This window comes from Aspergillus undulatus, assembly GCF_047715775.1.
Source record: "Aspergillus undulatus strain CBS 261.88 unplaced genomic scaffold BDV17scaffold_12, whole genome shotgun sequence".
Taxonomy (NCBI): domain Eukaryota; kingdom Fungi; phylum Ascomycota; class Eurotiomycetes; order Eurotiales; family Aspergillaceae; genus Aspergillus; species Aspergillus undulatus.
The window spans coordinates 450,455-467,433 of record NW_027396616.1 but is presented as its reverse complement, the minus strand read 5'-3'; the positions used below and the strand labels follow the sequence as shown (position 1 = coordinate 467,433).

The window sequence follows — 16,979 nt, the reverse complement described above, 5'->3', positions numbered from 1 at the left end:
GATATCAGGGGGTTTTATCCTTTAGGATAAATGCTCAAATGCGGGGAATAAGCCCTGATTCTTGGTATAATCGCCCTTCGTCGTCCACCTGCACAGCTTTCTTGTCGTCGAATCCATACCGTCGGCCAAGTACCTCGCCATGACAAAGAAGGTTGAAACTGACATGGTGGAGGAAAGCACCAACGTGGCTCAGGATGCTCCTGCCAAAGGAGAGCCGCTCATGCGGTCTGGCCTCGATGATCTCAGCATCTGGGAGAGTCTGCGACGCTACAAGGTCGTCACTATGATTGCCATGGCGGCGGCGTTTAGCGCATCCCTGGATGGCTATCGTAAGTCAACACCACCTAGCCTAGAATGAATGCATGGAATGTGAGATCCAACCTAGCTTAAACGGAGCAGAAATTAACCTGAACGGCGGCGTGGTCTCCAACAAAGGGTTCATCCAACAGATGGCCAATCCCGAGACGTTGATTATCGAGGGAAAATACATCTCTGCTTGGGGAGGGATCCAGTCCGCCGGGCAGACGGTTGGACAGATTGTACTCACTCTCGCTCATTTAAATCGACATCAGAACCACTGACATGAGCAGCTTCTTCAGTATGCCACGGACGGGTACGGGCGGAAGATAGCGCTCTACATCATCTTCCTTACATTTGTGATAGTATGATCCACGCCAATCGGCCAAGGTGCATCAGTGATCTAATGATTAAGTAGAGCGTCTTTGTCGAGTCATTCGCAACACACTGGGATCATTGGCTCGTTGGCAAGCTTTTCTCCGGCATGGGCGTCGGTATGCTGCAGTCGACCATGCCGCTTTACCTCTCTGAGATCTCGCCTACTCAGCTGCGTGGGTTTCTCATCAACGCTTATAGCTTGTCAGTATCATTAGCCCTGAGAGTGTCATTGAAAGAGAGCTGATAACTGGCAGCTGGTTTGTGATCGGTCAACTCTTCGCCTCTGTCGCCTTGAACCGCCTCAACGCCTCTGACCCGTATAACTTCCGCACCCCCATCTACACCCAGGTTCGTTGATACCCTACCATATACCGACTGAAGTCTAATTTGTATAGTGGGCGATGGTCGGTCTATCTGGGATCATCTTCGTTGCCCTCCCAGAGTCACCCTGGTGGCTCGTGGGTAAAGACCGCCATGAGAAGGCAGCAAAAGTTCTACGTCTTTGCAACGGTGGAGTCGAGGGCTACGACGTCCAAGAGCAGATAGTCAGTAACTGCCCTTCACTTGAAGAGCGCAACTGACTTGCCAAGGGAATCATGACCGCAACAATCACCGAGGAGCGTCATATCGCGGCACGCGACAGCCAACAAGGGATGTGGGCTGTTTTCCAGGGCCGAAATCTACTCCGATTTATTATTGCCGGCTGGCCGAAAATTACGCAGCAGTTTGTTGGGCTGTCGGTGTTCAACACCTATGCTACTTATTTCTGTACCTTCCTCTGCCCCCCGGAAACATGGCTGGTGCTAACGTGGCTCTAGTCCAATACGCCGGCAACTCGGATCCCTTCCTCGTAACCCTGATACTCTCCTGCGTGCAGATTATCTCCATGGCTGTAACATGCACATTGACAGACCGACTCGGCCGCCGCCCGCTAACCGTCTACCCTTACGGCGTGACAGTCCTTAGTGTCCTAGCCCTAGGAATCGTCGGCTGCTTCGACTATACAACCCCATCACTTAGTTCACTCCTGGTACATCTCTTCGTATCCGGTCTATCTATCTTCAGCACTAACAACGCTTTCAGATCTTCTTCGCCTGCCTCGCCACATTCTCCACAACCGGTGCCTCAGCAATAGGCTACGCCTACGCCGCCGAAATCCCCTCCCAACGACTCCGCGCGCAAACAGCGGGCTTCTCACTCGCGTTGTCTAATATGGTCGCCATCATGTTTAGCTTCTGTACGCCGTTGATGATTAACGAGGGGAGTGCGCAGTGGGGTGTTAAGACTGGGTTTTTGTATGTCCTTCCCATTCTCTTCTCATATTTACTGGGGGGGTGAAGTGTGGTGTGAGTGGAAGTTAAGGCTGACTGCGTGACGATATAGCTTCGCTGGAACTGGTGCAATTGCGGTCATTATTGCTTGGTTTATTCTTCCTGAGGTCACGAGAAGGACACCGGCTGAGATTGATGAGCTGTATGTATCGGTCCACTCATTCTTCAGGCTTCCGGGAACTAATGGCTGCAGGTTCGAGAAGAGGGTTAATCTGCGGAGATTCGACAAGCATGTTACGAACGTACAGTTGAACTCAGTGGCGCAGACACAGGGCGAGGGGACCGCTTGAGATATCTGCCAGGGTTTTGAGGATATGATACCTAGCGGCCGTTGAAAGCAACCAGAGATCCTAGTTGAGATTAATAAATGAGAGAGGTTTGGGAAGCTTTTTGACTCTTGAAGAAGCCTCATCTGTGTCTGAAAGGCCTGAATGAAGGTACTCCTGACGCGTAAAAGGAAAATACAGCCTTAATAGTTATCTGATACACAGCCCTTGGGTAACCTGAGTGTGACAATTTCTCATTATGTGTGAGCCAGTGAGGCTGTGTGGAACTAGTCTTTTGTTTTATTGGATGCATGCCCTGAAGCAGAGTTAATGAACGGATAACACTTCATTCGTAGCCTGGGTACAGTTGCCTTCAAAGCTGCGGTTAAAGTACGTATCGCCCATGTAAGGGGGAGGTATTTGCTAAGATTATTAATAATGTAGCAGCCGGCTACGCTCTGCCAATTATCATAAAATCCGAATCCTACGTGGACTATATTATCGAAACCCTCAAAGACCAGCTTAACGACCTCGCTGTATCCAAGCTATACAAGTGATTCAACTTCTTCGCTTTTGACGTTGTCGGTGAAGTCACATTCAGCCAGTCCTTCGGGTTCGTCAAGGCAGGTCGTGATATTGGGAATGCAATTGCCAACGCGCGAAACTGGCCCTCTATGCCTGGACGATGGGCCATTTCGTGTGGCTCCACAACCTCACCATCGGAAACCCACTAATTAGCACGCTGGGCTTGATGCCAGCATCTCATTTATCCGACACTTGCGTAGCGGCCATCGAGTCTCGAAAAGGGAACCGCGAGGCGCAGAATGATATGATGGAGCGGTGGCTGAACATGCAAAATACGTGTTCCGAGAGAATGGCAGAAGCGGAGGTTTTCGCTGCCGCGGCTGCGAATGTTGCAGCCGGAACAGAGACGGTTCGCGTGTCGCTTCAAGCACTAGTTTACTACCTACAAGGAAATCGCGTCTATTTGAGACGGTTGCAAAATGAGCTAGATGAAGCTCAAGTGACGGGCGAGTTGTCACGCATTGTGCAGTACTCCGAGGCACAGAATCTCCTGTATTTACAGGCCTGTGCAAGTATCCCACCGCAGACGCAGCCTTCAAGCCCAACTGCAGCGAATCAGTTGTAGATCAAAGAAGCATACCGGTACCACTCATCAATCGGGACGAACCTTTCGCGCGTTGTACCGAAAGGTGGACTAAGTATCCGAGATCGTTACTTTGAGGGCGCGCGTACCACCTACGTTTATGGCCGTATTTGGTGCTGATATATATAGACCACACTAAGCGTCAACCTCTGGGTGGTCCACCGCAACCCTGACCTCTTCGGCCCAGACAGCAACTCATTTAACCCAGAGCGCTGGCTCGATAAAGAGCGTGCGAAAACGATGGATTATCACTTGCTTCATGTATGTACCGCTCTGCCCTGGAGTCAAGGGCATCCTAACAAGTCGTGACCGCAGTGGGGAGCAGGTTACAACCAATGTCCAGGTCGGAACCTCGCGCATTTTGAGATAAGCAAGCTTGCTGCAACGCTCCTTCGGGACTACAAGTTTGAGCGGGTTGATCCGAAGAAGGAGTGGTCTTTCAAGGACCATTTTATTACGAGATCGACTGATTGGCCTTGTTGGGCGAAGAGGCGGGAGGTAGAGGTAGGCGTCTAACTAGACCTGTGGAAGGGGTCACAATTGATTTGAGATAGACACAGCCTTCGGTATATGAACCCGTGAGGAGTCAGGGTTTTCATATGCAGAGGATTGGTCAATCTATATCTGTCTATTGTTATCTGGTAATGTATCCCGAAGGAAAATCAACATCTAACCGGATTCTCCGAGGGACAGAGGCAAACAGTAGCCCTGTAAAGTTCCAGGCAGTAAGCACCCCTATCCATCGACCGACTAAAAGAAAAACCTATAGGCGCGGCTAGCGCTATTCCCCGTAGGAGTGTATTTCAGGGCTAGTCGTGGTCGAAGAAGGGGTGCCGGACGCGGACGAACCCTGCGACAGGGGCGTGGACGGAGAGGGCGCAGTGGTTGATGTTCCTGAGGTGCTGATAAGCACGGAAGTAGTCGCCTGCGACGTCGATGTCCCGGCAGCCTCAGTCTCAGACTCAGTCTCAGACTCAGCTTCTGACGTAGAAGTCATAGTGCTCGATGCACCACCGGCCGAAGACTTTGAAACCCCAAGACTCGGGAATGGCGCCATGAAAGCCATACACAGACCACAGCGTCCCGCATCCCTCGTCTTGGCGCTTGGAATGGATATATGTTTCTTGCTACCGTCTACGTAACCCGCGAGGCAGCCAACGCTGCACTGAACTCCCTCGAATCGCTCGGCTCCATCGACGCCGCCTTCGGCCATCAAGCGGAGTTGATCGGTGCTGCAACTTACGCCGCGCGTAATGGTTTTGATTCAGTTCTCTCTTACATGTGCCGGGCGTTTATCTCTTTCTGCGCTGCCTTCTGTTTCTACTTGCCAATTACATGTAGAGCGCGATGGTAAACATCTGAGTAGATTGCAGCTATCGTACATACATACATTCCTAGTCCCCAGATTGCATGGCCTTAAGCCAATCTTCCTCCACCCGCGACTCAAGCGCTGTCTCTGGTTGATCAACGCCCGAAATAGAGCAGTCGATGGAGCCGGGGCTGGAAACGGCGCGACGTGAAGAGAACAATGAGGGGGTAGACAAGGAGTGACAGATATAAAACGACGGACTTAGAACGACAGGCACGCATGGGACGACAAAGAGACGAAAGCGACCGGTCAGTGCAAGGCTTGTGAAGGGAGGTTATGCTTCAGAAGGGCGACAGGGGGCATGTTGCTCTTCAACATGGATCACACGAATCAAGGCGAGCATCCTCAGAGTGTCGGCGCAGTAGGCGAAATCGCCGGTAGAGTCGCGGTATTCGCTGCAGTATTGTTTGCCCTTCTGGTTAGGGTAGTCCCGTCTGTGCCCGGTTGGGCGCAGCAGGGAGCGATTGAAAGGAACAGGGACATGGACAGGAAGACTGAGATGACTGTAGGCAAATTGAATTGTCCGGTAGCAGAACAAAGCAGAATCGAGAAGTGGTTTAGCGATAAGATCTTGGAGGTTTTAGGGCGGCTGCTCCCTTCTGCGGACCTGATGCATCCGGTTTCTTCGCCTTCGCCTTCTTCCATCTGCGGCCTGCCGCAGGGCTACGGTTGGCTGGAGTAGCCATCACATGGTGCAGGGATGTCTCCACGATTCTCCAGGCCTCAGATTGCCTGTCGTTCTTTGCAGGGAAGCCCTGGAACCGATAGCTATCGCCCAATCGATACCCATCAGGGCCAACATAGTCGTGTTTCATCTCGCGTTTCAGCCATTCCTCCAGGGGGATTTCGTGGTTCTATATCATCCCGGGTAGCACTCCCCAGTCGTTGTTCCACCACCCGCGGATCTGCCACTGTGCTTGTAGATCGTAGCATGCCTGGGAGATTATGCCGGGTCTGCCGAGCAGCGAGGACAAGTTTTCCGCCCTTTCGATCAAGCGTCTCCGCTGTGTCTCGAGTTGGTACGTGAACTGGTAGTACGGCCGTGACGGATTGTCCAGTGTCGCGCCTTCAACATGCATTTCCGCTTCGTGCATCCAAGGGTTCGGACTGGGTGGTCCTGCGTCGACATTCCAGCTGTCGTTCCACATTCCCTGCTGCACCCAGTGCGTTCTTGATTGTCTTACCAGGGTCCTCGCCGGGATTGGGGTATAGCTCGCGATAGAACTTACCATTGACTTGAGCCTTGAATTACCGACAAGGCCTGCTTGCTCCATGTTCCGACACCAGCTTCAGCCTCCGGTTGTATGCGTTGGGAATGTCGCTGAGGTCATTGGTGTCGATGCTGCTGGCTAGAGGTTAAATCGGTTTCTGGCGCACTCCAGCTGCTCTGGATTCTCGGTCAAGTTTGCGAGGGCGTCTTCCCGGTACGTACCCAGATCCATTCCGGCCGTTCGGTTATCGCGAGGAGGCCGTTTGGCGAATTGAAGGTGAAATGGAGATGAAGGTCAGGACTCCAGGAGGAGATATAGCCCCTTCCATTGTCTATCACAGCTTTCAATGTCACAAAGAGTTGAGGGGGCGGAAATCTGTGCCTTTGACATTGCCTGCCACGGTCTGGCTAGACGAACGAACGGAGTGCTCAATCTCTCCAGCTTGTATCTCTGCCTTCCTCTACCTAGTCGCTACGCTGTTCTGTCTCGATGAATGTGCCCCTCGGCTTCCATATCATCTCGCTTGCTTGTCCCATACTACCCCTGCTTAACATGTCTCTTCCGCCGCCTATCGCAGGTGCGCTCTTCTCGCTCTCTCCGTGCAATGGCAGAACCACTGATATAACTTCTTACCCTCATAACTAATACCTGCTCCCAAACTTACAAGAGGTCCCCGTCATTAACGTTAGCCAGTCCCCTCCCAAACGCCGCGACCCTGCTGTCCTGGTAACAATCGGCCGCGCCCTAGACGCAGATATTTGTGTCGATAATCACGGTATCTCAAGGACACAGTGTGAACAGAGCGCCAAACCTTGTTATTCTCCGTTGATACTTTAGTATCCCTTAATAGCCAAATCTCTTTAGCTTCCAAGTGATATAGCACTAGCCAATGCAGGAGACTTCCGATGAAATCGCTCGATGATCGGAAACGGCTCAGTCGGAAACGCCAATACGATCTCAGCAAACCCTCGCTCCAGTAGTCACCGACGCGGAGGATATTTGTACGTCATCCTCGCACGAGAAGTATACTCACTTCCTGTAACCTGTACGATATGCTCCTGTGCGTCACTGAGCACCGATCCAGGAGTATGTGAGCGAGCTACTAATCTCAAGAGTGGACATATCATGAGATTGCTACAGTCGACTACTAGTCAACCCCGCATTTTGTGGTCTTGGGGGGACAACTAAGCTGGCTGCCCATGGGGTTAGGTCGTTGGAGTGCGGGTGACCCCAGCCCTAGCCTTATCCTGGATTCTAGCCCCTGTCGGATTCCTTTCCAGTCACAAGTGCGAACGCCACGCGCGGTCGAGCACGGCGTAACTTCTACCGAATGCCTAATCGCACCCTTCCATTTACTGTTTTTCGGCTTTGTTCTCTAGAGATCGTCCTGACCAGGTACCTTAATGCCGACTGTTAAGCCGACCTCGCCCTGTATTCTCCCGAGATGATCACTGCTGGGAGACGTGTATAAGGTGGACTGAAATGTCCATAGATCCCAGTTCCACCTGGCCAACCTTGATCCCTAGGTCTAGCTGACACTAACTTTCAACATGGGTCTCTGGAACCGCAAAATCACCGTCAGCGACGACGCCGTGACCTCCGCAGTGAGCCTCACGCTGCGGCAGTCCCTGCTCCCAAATGCTTTAGGTATTTTACCCCGTCTCCCTGCCTCAGTTGATCAACTCAACTAACGACCACAGTCACTATCCTATTCTTCCTCTGGGGCTTTGCATACGGCCTCCTCGACGTTCTGAACTCTCACTTCCAGTCAACGCTCGACATCACAGCTAGCAAGTCGAGCGGCCTGCAGGCGTCGTACTTTGGTGCTTACTTTATCTGTCCGTTGACTGTTTCCGGATGGCTTGTTCGACGGTTCGGGTTTCGAGTCACGTTCATGACTGGTGTGTTCTCGCTCGTTTATACGTGGTATAACGGGGCTAATTGTATAGGGCTGGCTACCCTCGCCGTCGGATGTCTTCTTTTCTGGCCTAGCGGGGTGAAGAAGTCGTTTGGTGGTTTCTGTGGGAGCATGTTTGTATGGCTTCTCGGTCTGTGACATATAGCCTCAACTGACGGAGATAGGTCGTCGGAGCCGGTCTAGCAACCCTCGAAACAGCCGCCGACCCGTACGTCCTCCTTTCGACCTTCACACCGCTATCCACGCTGACATGGGTACAGCTTCCTCTCCATCTGCGGCCCACCCCGCTACAGCGAAATCCGACTCAATTTCGCCCAAGCCGTCCAAGGCGTGGGTACCTTCGTTGCGCCCCTCCTCGCCTCGCGCGTCTTCTTCGCCCACACTCTCGACACAGACCAGGGCCTCGAGAACGTGCAGTGGGTATACCTCGGCGTAGCGGGTTTCGTGGCCCTCCTGATAATCCTCTTCTTCCTCGCCCCTTTTCCTGAAATCACCGACGCAGACCAGCAAGCTCTCGAGGGAATGATCAGTGAAGATGGGACTGAGCCGGCCCCGCTGAAGAAACAGTATAACCTGTTCCTGGGCGTGTGGAGTCAGTTCTGTTATGTTGGGGCGCAGATTGCGCTTGCGGGCTACTTTATGAATTTTTGTTTGGAGGCGGGCTACGATTCTGCACAGTCGTGTATGTTTCTTCTTCTCTCCTTTTTCTTTCACAGAGCAGTGTACAAGTCCTGATAACATCAGCGGACCTCCTCGCCATCGCTCAAGGCCTCTACGCATTCAACCGGTTTCTTGCGACGGGGCTCATGATGATGAAGGCGTTCAAGCCGCGGTATATGCTGACCGTATACCTGGGTCTGTGTATCGTGTTTTCGATCGCAGCAATGAACACCTCGGGCGCGGCGAGCGTTGCGCTCTGCGTCTTGGTCTTTTGCTTTGAATCTGTACGTTCCGATCCTCTCTGACTAGAGAATTGTCACTGATATTTGACAGTGCTGCTTCGCGACAATCTTTACCCTCGCGCTGCGCGGTCTAGGTAGACACACTAAAACCGGGGGATCCTTCCTCGTCGCCGCGATTTCAGGAGGAACAGTCTTTCCGCCGATGATGGGTGCCGTCGTCGTACGTACTTCTTTCATTGAGATGTCCTCTATCCTTGTTCCGGGAGCTAACGAGAAATTCTAGGATAAACGAAACGCGCACATCGCCATGGCAATCCCAATGATGGGGTACATCCTGGCCTTTATCTTCCCCGTGTACGTCAACGTCTTCAAGAAGGACAGTATGGATGCGCACCGCAACACGGCAATTAACGTGGATGTGCACGCGGGGAAGACCATGGAGGTTGAGCTTGAGAGGGCGGGACCTGTTGAACAGGTAGAGCGGGTTGAGGGGTAGATAGGTCGACCTGAGGAGAGGGGCCGTAATTGATGATAAGTCTGATGGGCTGGTCTACATATCTCTTCAGAGTATCCTCAGACTGGTGTAGTGAGGCTTTTGAGTCTACTAGGCATGGCATATATTGTAAGCCGCACCTTGCTTTCATAAACTCCTGCCCATTCAAGTCTAGCCTGGGTAATATCTATCCTAGACTGATATCCTTTCTAGACTGAGGTTCCAAGAGATTCCAGGAGCCGCGGAGTGCGAATAGATGCCGGAGAGTGGTACTTTGTTATTAGCCATGCCGTCCATGTCCGGCTACGACCGGGTGCAATGCTAATTACAATGCCGAAACCTCGGAGGCTGACGCAACAATGGCATGATGTACCTGGCGTTCTGGACCGCAGTATGTACGATTATGGAGAATGCATCTAGTCTCCGCGCTAGATAAATTGCAAGGAATCGTGCATGAATCTACTCAGATTAGAGTCAAGCGTCGCGCGGAGTGGACTCCATTTTGATTCTGACATCGTGGCGACCCACGAGGACAGTGGAGTCGATTGACAAACATGACATTTGCGCCTCGAGGTGGTGTTGATGCATCACATTTTCGCCACAAATGGACGGACACTCGGCCGGCTGAGTTAGGGTTATCCGCGCCTCTGGTCAAATTCCTTTTCAGCCCAAGGCAAGATCAAGAGAGAAATATCGATTTGCCTGCCTCTTTATTCCAATTCTAGACTAGAAAAAGAAGTGAGGAACTAGAGCACTAGCCTGATTAAAGCCGACAGTTGTGTCTTCACTGGTCTGAGTCTCCGCGGGGCCAAGGCCCACTATTGTTTCCTCCACGTTCGAAGCCTGCAGGGTGTGGCGAATCAGGATGACTGTTTCATGTTGGGCTTCATGTCGAAAAACGAGGCACAAGCCCAATCAGTCTTTGTAGAGAACAACAAGACAAGCCGGCAGTTCCTTTCAGCTCTTTCAGGAACCGCTCGGCTCAGTTGTGCAGGGGTTTCGCACAACATGTTCGTGGACTCGGAGGTCGTGCCACGCTCCAACACTTTGTGCTGCTGACTGACTGAGCTTTGAGTAACAGTACTTTAACTTTAACTCATCGAGCAGTTTACACTGCCCTTTGTTCAAGATGTATCAATCCGAGTCAGAACCCACTGGCGCTGAGAGACACCCGCAGCAACACGATTAAAGCCCTGCGCATGCCGCGATGCCCCAGTATTCACACTCCAGTGTCTAGCTATCCATATACACGTGTGATCGCCATCAAAGCCGATCTTCTGATGAATCGCGGCCTCGGAAGATCGGGACCAGGACGTTTGACAGCGGGATCCACATGGCCACGGTGCTTTTTTTCTAGCTCCTGCGCGGGGCCTGCATTTCGATTGATTGATTTTTGTGATTTGCATTTGCTTTCGCGTTTGTATTTAGGCTCTCTTTTTCCTACGTCTTGCGTCCCGGTCAAATGTTGGCCGGTCTGAAGGTTCAGACGCTGTCATTCCTTCGTGCGTCTTTTGCGGCTTGACACTCATTCAGCAGAATATCGATGCGTACGGTCTCACTCTCGATTACAATCTCACCACTCGAGTCTCACGAGTTGTTGTGTGCGGCAGGGTCCTCTTCAAGACTAATTGGTTCGCGCAATGGAAGGCATGGAAGCATTGGCGGGCACAATCACCACAAAGGCAATCTCACCAAGCGCACTGTATGCCACAATCTGGGTCGAATATGGAATCTGCACAGTTGTCATGGTTCTCCGGGGGTACTCGCAATTCTTCGTCCTGTGCAAGTTCACCGCCGATGACTTCGTCATGCTCGGTGCTTATGTCTGTCTCCTCACTTAACTACTCATCCCAATTCATCCAATCTACTTTACTGACGACACGTCGCAACAGATAATCCAAGGCGTCGCGTCCGGCCTCGTAACAACCTCAACATACTACGGCCTCGGCTCAAGCATCACATCCCTAAACCTCGCAGCAATTAAGAACGTCCTGAAATACGCCATGATCAGCCAGCCCTTCGGGGTGATCGCGCCCTTACTAGGCCGAATCTCGTTCATGCTCTTTTTGCTAAATTCCGTGATCACGATGAAGACGATGCATAACCTCCGAAGGAAATTACTCTGGTGTTTGATTGGACTCCAAATACCCATCAATATCATCCCGTGCATTTTGCAGTTCACGCAGTGCAACCCCGTCGATGCGCTGTGGGATCCGCTGCAGCTTATGCTGAAGTGTCAGGGAGCGAGAGTTGTACAGAAGTTTGGGTATTTTCAGGGTGGTAAGACGGGTAACTATCCTGGGATAAGCAAAGGAGACTGCTAATAGGTGGTTTCATGCAGCATTCAACGCCCTAACGGACCTTATCCTCATTCTCATCGGCCTCGCTGTGATTATATCGCTAAAGATGCGCCGCTCGAATAAGCTCGTCTTGTGTGGGATCTTGTCGCTGAGTTTATTGTACGCAACATTCACGTTTATCCCAGTACCTAGTACCTAGGTGTAGTGGAAAGCAAGCTGATGAGCGCAGAGCAATGATCGCCGCGATCCTCAAAACCGTACAGATTCGACTTCTCAACTCGACCGAGTTTAGCCGTACGTCCCCTTTTAATATTGGTTCCTCCCGTCCAACCAAGCTCGAGAAAACTTACTAGATGGATATGGGCATCACTAACATGGCTGTGAGCAGACGCAATGGGTCTCTGGGCAATCTGGTTCCTGTAAGCCCTCCCCCTTCCCCCCTCGCCCCAATACTCTCTCCTCCAGGCATTTAACAGGGCCCTTGTATACAGAACGGAAGGAACCGTCGTGATAATAACTGCCTCAGTCCCGCGCCTCCGCGCAATCGTCGTCCTGGGTCGCCAAAGCCGCAAATCCTCATACAACTACAACTATCCCTACAACAACTACAACGCGTACATGCCCAGCGCAAGCAGGAATTCTCCAAACGGCACCGAAGACAGGGTCCTTCGCAATGCCGATAAGAATCAGATTCTACTCACGACGGATCTGCATATTGAGAGGGAGGATATGTCTATTGGGCATGTTCGTTCTCATTCTCACGCTCAGACATTGCAGCGGGGTCGGAGTGTTACGAGTCGGTGTGAAGCCGGGATTCGGAATATGGACGGTAGTGGGAATGAGAATGAGAATGGGAACGAGAGTGGGAATGAGAGCTCGAGTTCCAGCTCAAATGGGGCAACGAGCGTACAGGGCAGTCTTACGCGGGTACAGGCTGCTGCTATGGAGTCGGGCGTGGAGCTCATACCTGTTGCGAAGGAGAGGAGTCCGTTTTTGTAACCAACCAGGAATTCATTCTTTTTGCTCTTGGGTGGTTTCGTTTGTTTTGGTTTAGTTGATATATATACTACATATACCCCTTCGTTTGAGATTATTGAATAGAGTGTACATATACGGACAGCTGCAGGTATAAAGTAGTAAGCCTCGCCGTTACCACCAATAGTCATTCATCGCCTCGTCAGCATTAAACAATAAGCGTTCCTGATTAATTAATTACAAGATCAGATAAGTCATATAGACAAGTCATCCACCCCGCCTCGGCCAGAGCATAGACATTGGAGATCAAGAAGCCTAGACCTAGACCGCCAGGACGGCAATCAATGCCCCGACTGCCCCAGATACCCCAAACCTGCTAAGCTTACTCGCCGCACCGGTGAAGCTGGGATCGTCGGTTCCAGTTGCAGTTGGGGTCCCCGAGTCAGAGCCCGAGCTGGAGCCACTGGTCGAGTCGGTGTCGCTATCTCCGGAGGACGAGGAGAAATCAAAGCCGGAGTCGCCACTGTCTGAAGATGACGAGGAGGACCCTAGACCTGAGTCGCTGTCATCTGAAGATGAAGACGAAGACGAGCCAAGACCTGAGTCGTCACCGCCCGAGGAAGAGCCCAAGTCAAAGTCAAAGCCCGAGCTGGAAGAAGTGCTTGAGTCTGAGGAGTCCGAGCCAGAGCCGGCGCCGGAGCCGGAGCCGGATGTACTTGACGATGAACCAGCGCTATCCGAGGAGTCTTCTTCATCATTTCCGTAGGATGAGCTAGAGCCAAGACTGAAGTCAAATCCAGAAGAAGATGATCCTGTTGAGCTCGCCTCGGCGCTGGCCCCCGTGCTTCCGGTTTGGGTGGCAGTTGGCGAGACGCTAGTAGTGGCAGTGCTACCCCCTCCGCTACTGCCACCACCGAAGATTAGATCAATAAATATGGAAATGATTTGCATCAAGTACTGGAAGATCTGGATGGATCGTCAGTTAAAGCCCGTATCTATGGTTAGGATATATTGCGAACGTACCGGAGCAAGACTATTAACCAGGTCCCGGATCTGGTTGGCAACGTCCTGGGTCAGTAAAATGCTGGCGTTATCTATGAGGGTCTTGACTTTGTCAATCAGGTCGGAGTTGAGTAGCTCAAGGAGAGTCTGTTTCGAGTTAGTTGTGAATCTTAAAAATGAGGGAAAACTCACTGGAAGCAAAGGCTCAAGCTGATCTATAAGATCCTGCACCGCATCCGAGTTCAAAACGCCAGATATAACATCGACAAGATCTTTGGTACTCTCAGCCCCTCCATCACCCAGCAGATTTGCAAGGTTGGTGATGATCGAGTTGATGTTTTGCAGCGACTCCGGCCTGATCAAGTTAAACAGCGGCGTGAGAAGATCGGTGATGCCACCGACGATACCATCCAGGTCGAGCGAATCCAGGTCTACTTGGCGAGCCACGAGGAGATGCAGCTCCTCCTGCGTCACCCCAGTTACCTGGATCAGCGAGGCATCATCCTGGACTGCCCAGCGAGGCTCCGTGGAAACAATGGCCGCGGCCGACAGAGCGAAGAGCGGGAGGTGTCTCGAGATGCGCATGTTGCTATCTGGTGGTAGGCTACGGTTGGCAACAGAAACAAGCCCAGGACGTTGCCCTCGAGGGACCTAAATCTGGGGCGCATAAGCCAAGTTATAGCATCCCCGTCTCCGCATGCGACCATGGTCGATCCTGCATTGAGACCCTGCCAGGACCTTCCATGTGACGAGAGGCGTCCCTTATTCAGGACCTAGCCAGATTTCGAATAGCCTCATTATAGACGTTAAACCCAGCCAATGTTTGCAGTGGGATATATTGCCCGTTCGAAAGGATAAATTGGAGCCGTGGAGAGCCAGAGCGGGGGAAGCGGCATGACTCTGGTGATCTGACTTCGAAGTGACTGACTCGAATGACGGAGTAGTTGAAGCTCAGACCAGGAGGTGATAAAAGCCTCAGGGTCTGGCCGGATTAAATAACAGATGCCCTAAATGGAAGACGCACGTGTATCGATGCCATACAGAGGTTGCTATCTCGGCCCGCGGAACCAGGGCTTGGCTGCGCTTCTCCCTGATCAACCCTGTCGGAGGTGTCGCTGAGGAGAACAGCGCCCAGGCATAGTCGACGGGGGCACTTGCAAGGCCAGAGCTCGGTTGCGATCGTACCCATCCACGATAACAGTACACCTGATAGATGTGAGGTAGGTAATGCACAGACGCGCTCACGGATTGGAGGAGGTTATGCCGATAGAGCGACCCCCGCGGGTACACAGTGGTGGAAGGCACATGAGAAACGCAAAAGATATATTCTGAGATCCATAAGCCCAGGTCCTCAAGCTAGAGGTGAGACTACTCTATGTGACTAATTAACAGCTTTGCTGCGGTCCAGTATGCAACAGAAACGACCATCTCAGAAAGCGGCACGACAGAAAGCTTGAAGGCAGAGGGGAAATACATGAATGGCAGTTGACATGATTAAGTAGAAAGAAGGATGAATAAACCAACGAACCGATAGAGGAAAGGCCGACCTCGTCTGGAAGAGGGAAGGGAAAGTGGCAGGTTTGGCTGGTCCAGCGAACGGTGATTTGCTTCAGAAAGCCTGGGCCAGTACTTCCGCGGCAGTCACAGTAGTGGGATCCGGATCTGCCACGGCGTACACCCCTTGTTGCCCCTGTAGTCCAGTTGCCACTGGTGTGGGAAGGCCGTCAAGAGAATCTGGAGACAAGTGCGAAACGAACAATCCTGTCTACTTCCATGGTTCTGCAGAGAGGTATCAAGCGCGCTGGCCGACTCTCCCACTTTGAAGTCTGCAGCAGGCCCTGCCGGTGGAGAGCTGGGTCGAGATCCTGAGGCTCTGAAACGAGATACTTTAATCTGTTGATGTCTAGTGTACAATCCCTGCCGAGGACCTGCGCTAGAATAGTTCTTCGGTCTTCTGGTTTGGACTTCGGCGTGCCCATTCGTTTGTTGATATCGGCTCCGTGTTTCAGTGCAGGTTTGCAATGTGGAGGTTTCCTTCAATCACTGCACACACAAATGGGTGATGCCGTAGAAGTCCAGGGCGTCGGTCTCAAGATCATATTCTAGCAGGCGAGTTGTGAGGAATTAGATCTGGGTCCCCTTGTTGAGCAACGAGGTGCGGGCTAGGGATATTCATCTGCAGGTCAATAGCCACGTTGTGGAGGGACATTGTCGAACAGGTCCGGCTCGGATCTGCATCAGCCTCTAGCAGGGCAAGGAAGATGGATTTCCGATGATCATGGATTGACTGGTGAAGAGCCGTCATTCCGAACTCGCCGTTCGGTCTATTGATATCAAGGACTTCCATGCAAGCCTTCGAGGCGAGAAGGTACTGCACCCACACGAGCCTCTCGTAGCGGGCAGCCACGAACAGCGCATCGAGCTCATATTCATGTCCACCTACGCGGTCCGTTTTCGTACGCGTAACGTCGATCCCGCGAGAGACCAGCAAGTCAAGTGTATCGTTCACGGCCTTGTGCTATACGCACTGCTCAAGGGAGCGCAGAAGCTCTCTTCCATGCAGGATTTCAATGGGGTCTGCCTGTTATCCTCGACCAGTGACGACGTGGACAGACTCGCGACGCTTAGGGACGCCACACAGACGCCACACAGACGACATATCCATCGCTCTCCCAGATGGTCGACCAACCAATGCACTTTCTTCGTCTGCAAAAAGTAATCACCGAGGCTGTCCAGCAAAACTTAGCCAACTGTATCCCTCTCGAAGCTACAACCATGGTCCAAACAAAGGCCAATGGCAATAGTAGTATTGCCCGGTTATCGGAGGATTTCCTAGTGCTCATAGATTGGAGACCATACGAACCAAGTCAATACGACACCGAAAGCTTTATCAATCTCATAAGCTGCATCGCCCCATTATCAGTCCTCCTCAGTCGAAAGCCGATGCCTATATACTTCCACGTCCTCGACTGCATCGGCTATTGTCACGATGAGCCGGAGCACCGCTTCGGCATAGTCTATGGTCTACCAACCCTCGAAGTCGACAATATTCCTGACGTCGTACGCTTTACGACCTGATTCATCCACAATCCGGCGCCGAGAAGGTATTCCCCAGTCTGAACGACCGGTTCAAGCTATCAATCCAGCATCCTCGGGAACGACATCCTGCAACTCCACTCAAAAAAGTGGCTATGGACCATCATAACTCCGCAGCTCACACATTCTGTTCATCAGGTCCAGCAAGAGCATAGACTGGCTGCAAGAGCCGTACATCCCCGGCTTCAGCTACTTGCGACCAAACGAGGCAAACACAATCTCACTACCACTCTGGGAGCAAGACGTAGAGGTTAGTACCTCCACCCGGTCATC

At 52.1% G+C, this 16,979-nt stretch overlaps 5 protein-coding genes across 5 annotated transcripts; 4 read left to right on the top strand and 1 right to left on the bottom strand.

The window, feature by feature from the left end:
* Positions 1-85: 85 nt before the first annotated feature.
* On the top strand, positions 86-2,344 carry BDV17DRAFT_297478 (general substrate transporter). The gene is made up of 11 exons (XM_073763495.1): positions 86-329; positions 400-539; positions 591-662; positions 716-876; positions 930-1,023; positions 1,071-1,220; positions 1,266-1,443; positions 1,494-1,705; positions 1,759-1,970; positions 2,059-2,148; positions 2,200-2,344. The coding sequence occupies exons 1-11, from the start codon at positions 140-142 to the stop codon at positions 2,294-2,296; spliced, it is 1,596 nt and encodes a 531-aa protein (XP_073617815.1). The 5' UTR covers positions 86-139; the 3' UTR covers positions 2,297-2,344.
* A 613-nt stretch (positions 2,345-2,957) lies between these two features.
* BDV17DRAFT_289401 (cytochrome P450) lies at positions 2,958-3,956 on the top strand (the record flags this gene model as incomplete). The annotated part of the gene is made up of 3 exons (XM_073761656.1): positions 2,958-3,206; positions 3,570-3,701; positions 3,756-3,956. 3 exons carry the CDS (start codon positions 2,958-2,960, stop codon positions 3,954-3,956), a joined length of 582 nt encoding a protein of 193 aa, XP_073617814.1.
* Positions 3,957-7,570: 3,614 nt separating this feature from the next.
* On the top strand, positions 7,571-9,336 carry BDV17DRAFT_289400 (major facilitator superfamily domain-containing protein; the record flags this gene model as incomplete). The annotated part of the gene is made up of 8 exons (XM_073761655.1): positions 7,571-7,667; positions 7,721-7,921; positions 7,970-8,055; positions 8,103-8,146; positions 8,199-8,620; positions 8,683-8,882; positions 8,932-9,060; positions 9,124-9,336. 8 exons carry the CDS (start codon positions 7,571-7,573, stop codon positions 9,334-9,336), a joined length of 1,392 nt encoding a protein of 463 aa, XP_073617813.1.
* Positions 9,337-10,856: 1,520 nt separating this feature from the next.
* On the top strand, positions 10,857-12,154 carry BDV17DRAFT_29813 (uncharacterized protein). Its single transcript, XM_073763622.1, has 5 exons — positions 10,857-11,156; positions 11,226-11,613; positions 11,675-11,792; positions 11,863-11,927; positions 12,022-12,154. Exons 1-5 carry the CDS (start codon positions 10,974-10,976, stop codon positions 12,054-12,056), a joined length of 789 nt encoding a protein of 262 aa, XP_073617812.1. The 5' UTR covers positions 10,857-10,973; the 3' UTR covers positions 12,057-12,154.
* Positions 12,155-12,929: 775 nt separating this feature from the next.
* BDV17DRAFT_289398 (uncharacterized protein) lies at positions 12,930-14,195 on the bottom strand (the record flags this gene model as incomplete). Its single annotated transcript, XM_073761654.1, has 3 exons — positions 12,930-13,574; positions 13,632-13,757; positions 13,803-14,195. The coding sequence occupies 3 exons, from the start codon at positions 14,193-14,195 to the stop codon at positions 12,930-12,932; spliced, it is 1,164 nt and encodes a 387-aa protein (XP_073617811.1).
* Positions 14,196-16,979: the final 2,784 nt, after the last annotated feature.

Bases quoted from the DNA above. Each gene is read 5' to 3' on its own strand.
- BDV17DRAFT_297478 (XM_073763495.1), top strand. From the start codon at position 140: ATGACAAAGAAGGTTGAAACTGACATGGTGGAGGAAAGCACCAACGTG. The intron at 330-399 runs GTAAGTCAACAC...TAAACGGAGCAG, and splicing joins CGCATCCCTGGATGGCTATC to AAATTAACCTGAACGGCGGC. The intron at 1,444-1,493 runs GTACCTTCCTCT...ACGTGGCTCTAG, and splicing joins CACCTATGCTACTTATTTCT to TCCAATACGCCGGCAACTCG.
- BDV17DRAFT_29813 (XM_073763622.1), top strand. From the start codon at position 10,974: ATGGAAGGCATGGAAGCATTGGCGGGCACAATCACCACAAAGGCAATC. The intron at 11,614-11,674 runs GTAAGACGGGTA...GGTTTCATGCAG, and splicing joins GTTTGGGTATTTTCAGGGTG to CATTCAACGCCCTAACGGAC. The intron at 11,928-12,021 runs GTACGTCCCCTT...GGCTGTGAGCAG, and splicing joins CAACTCGACCGAGTTTAGCC to ACGCAATGGGTCTCTGGGCA.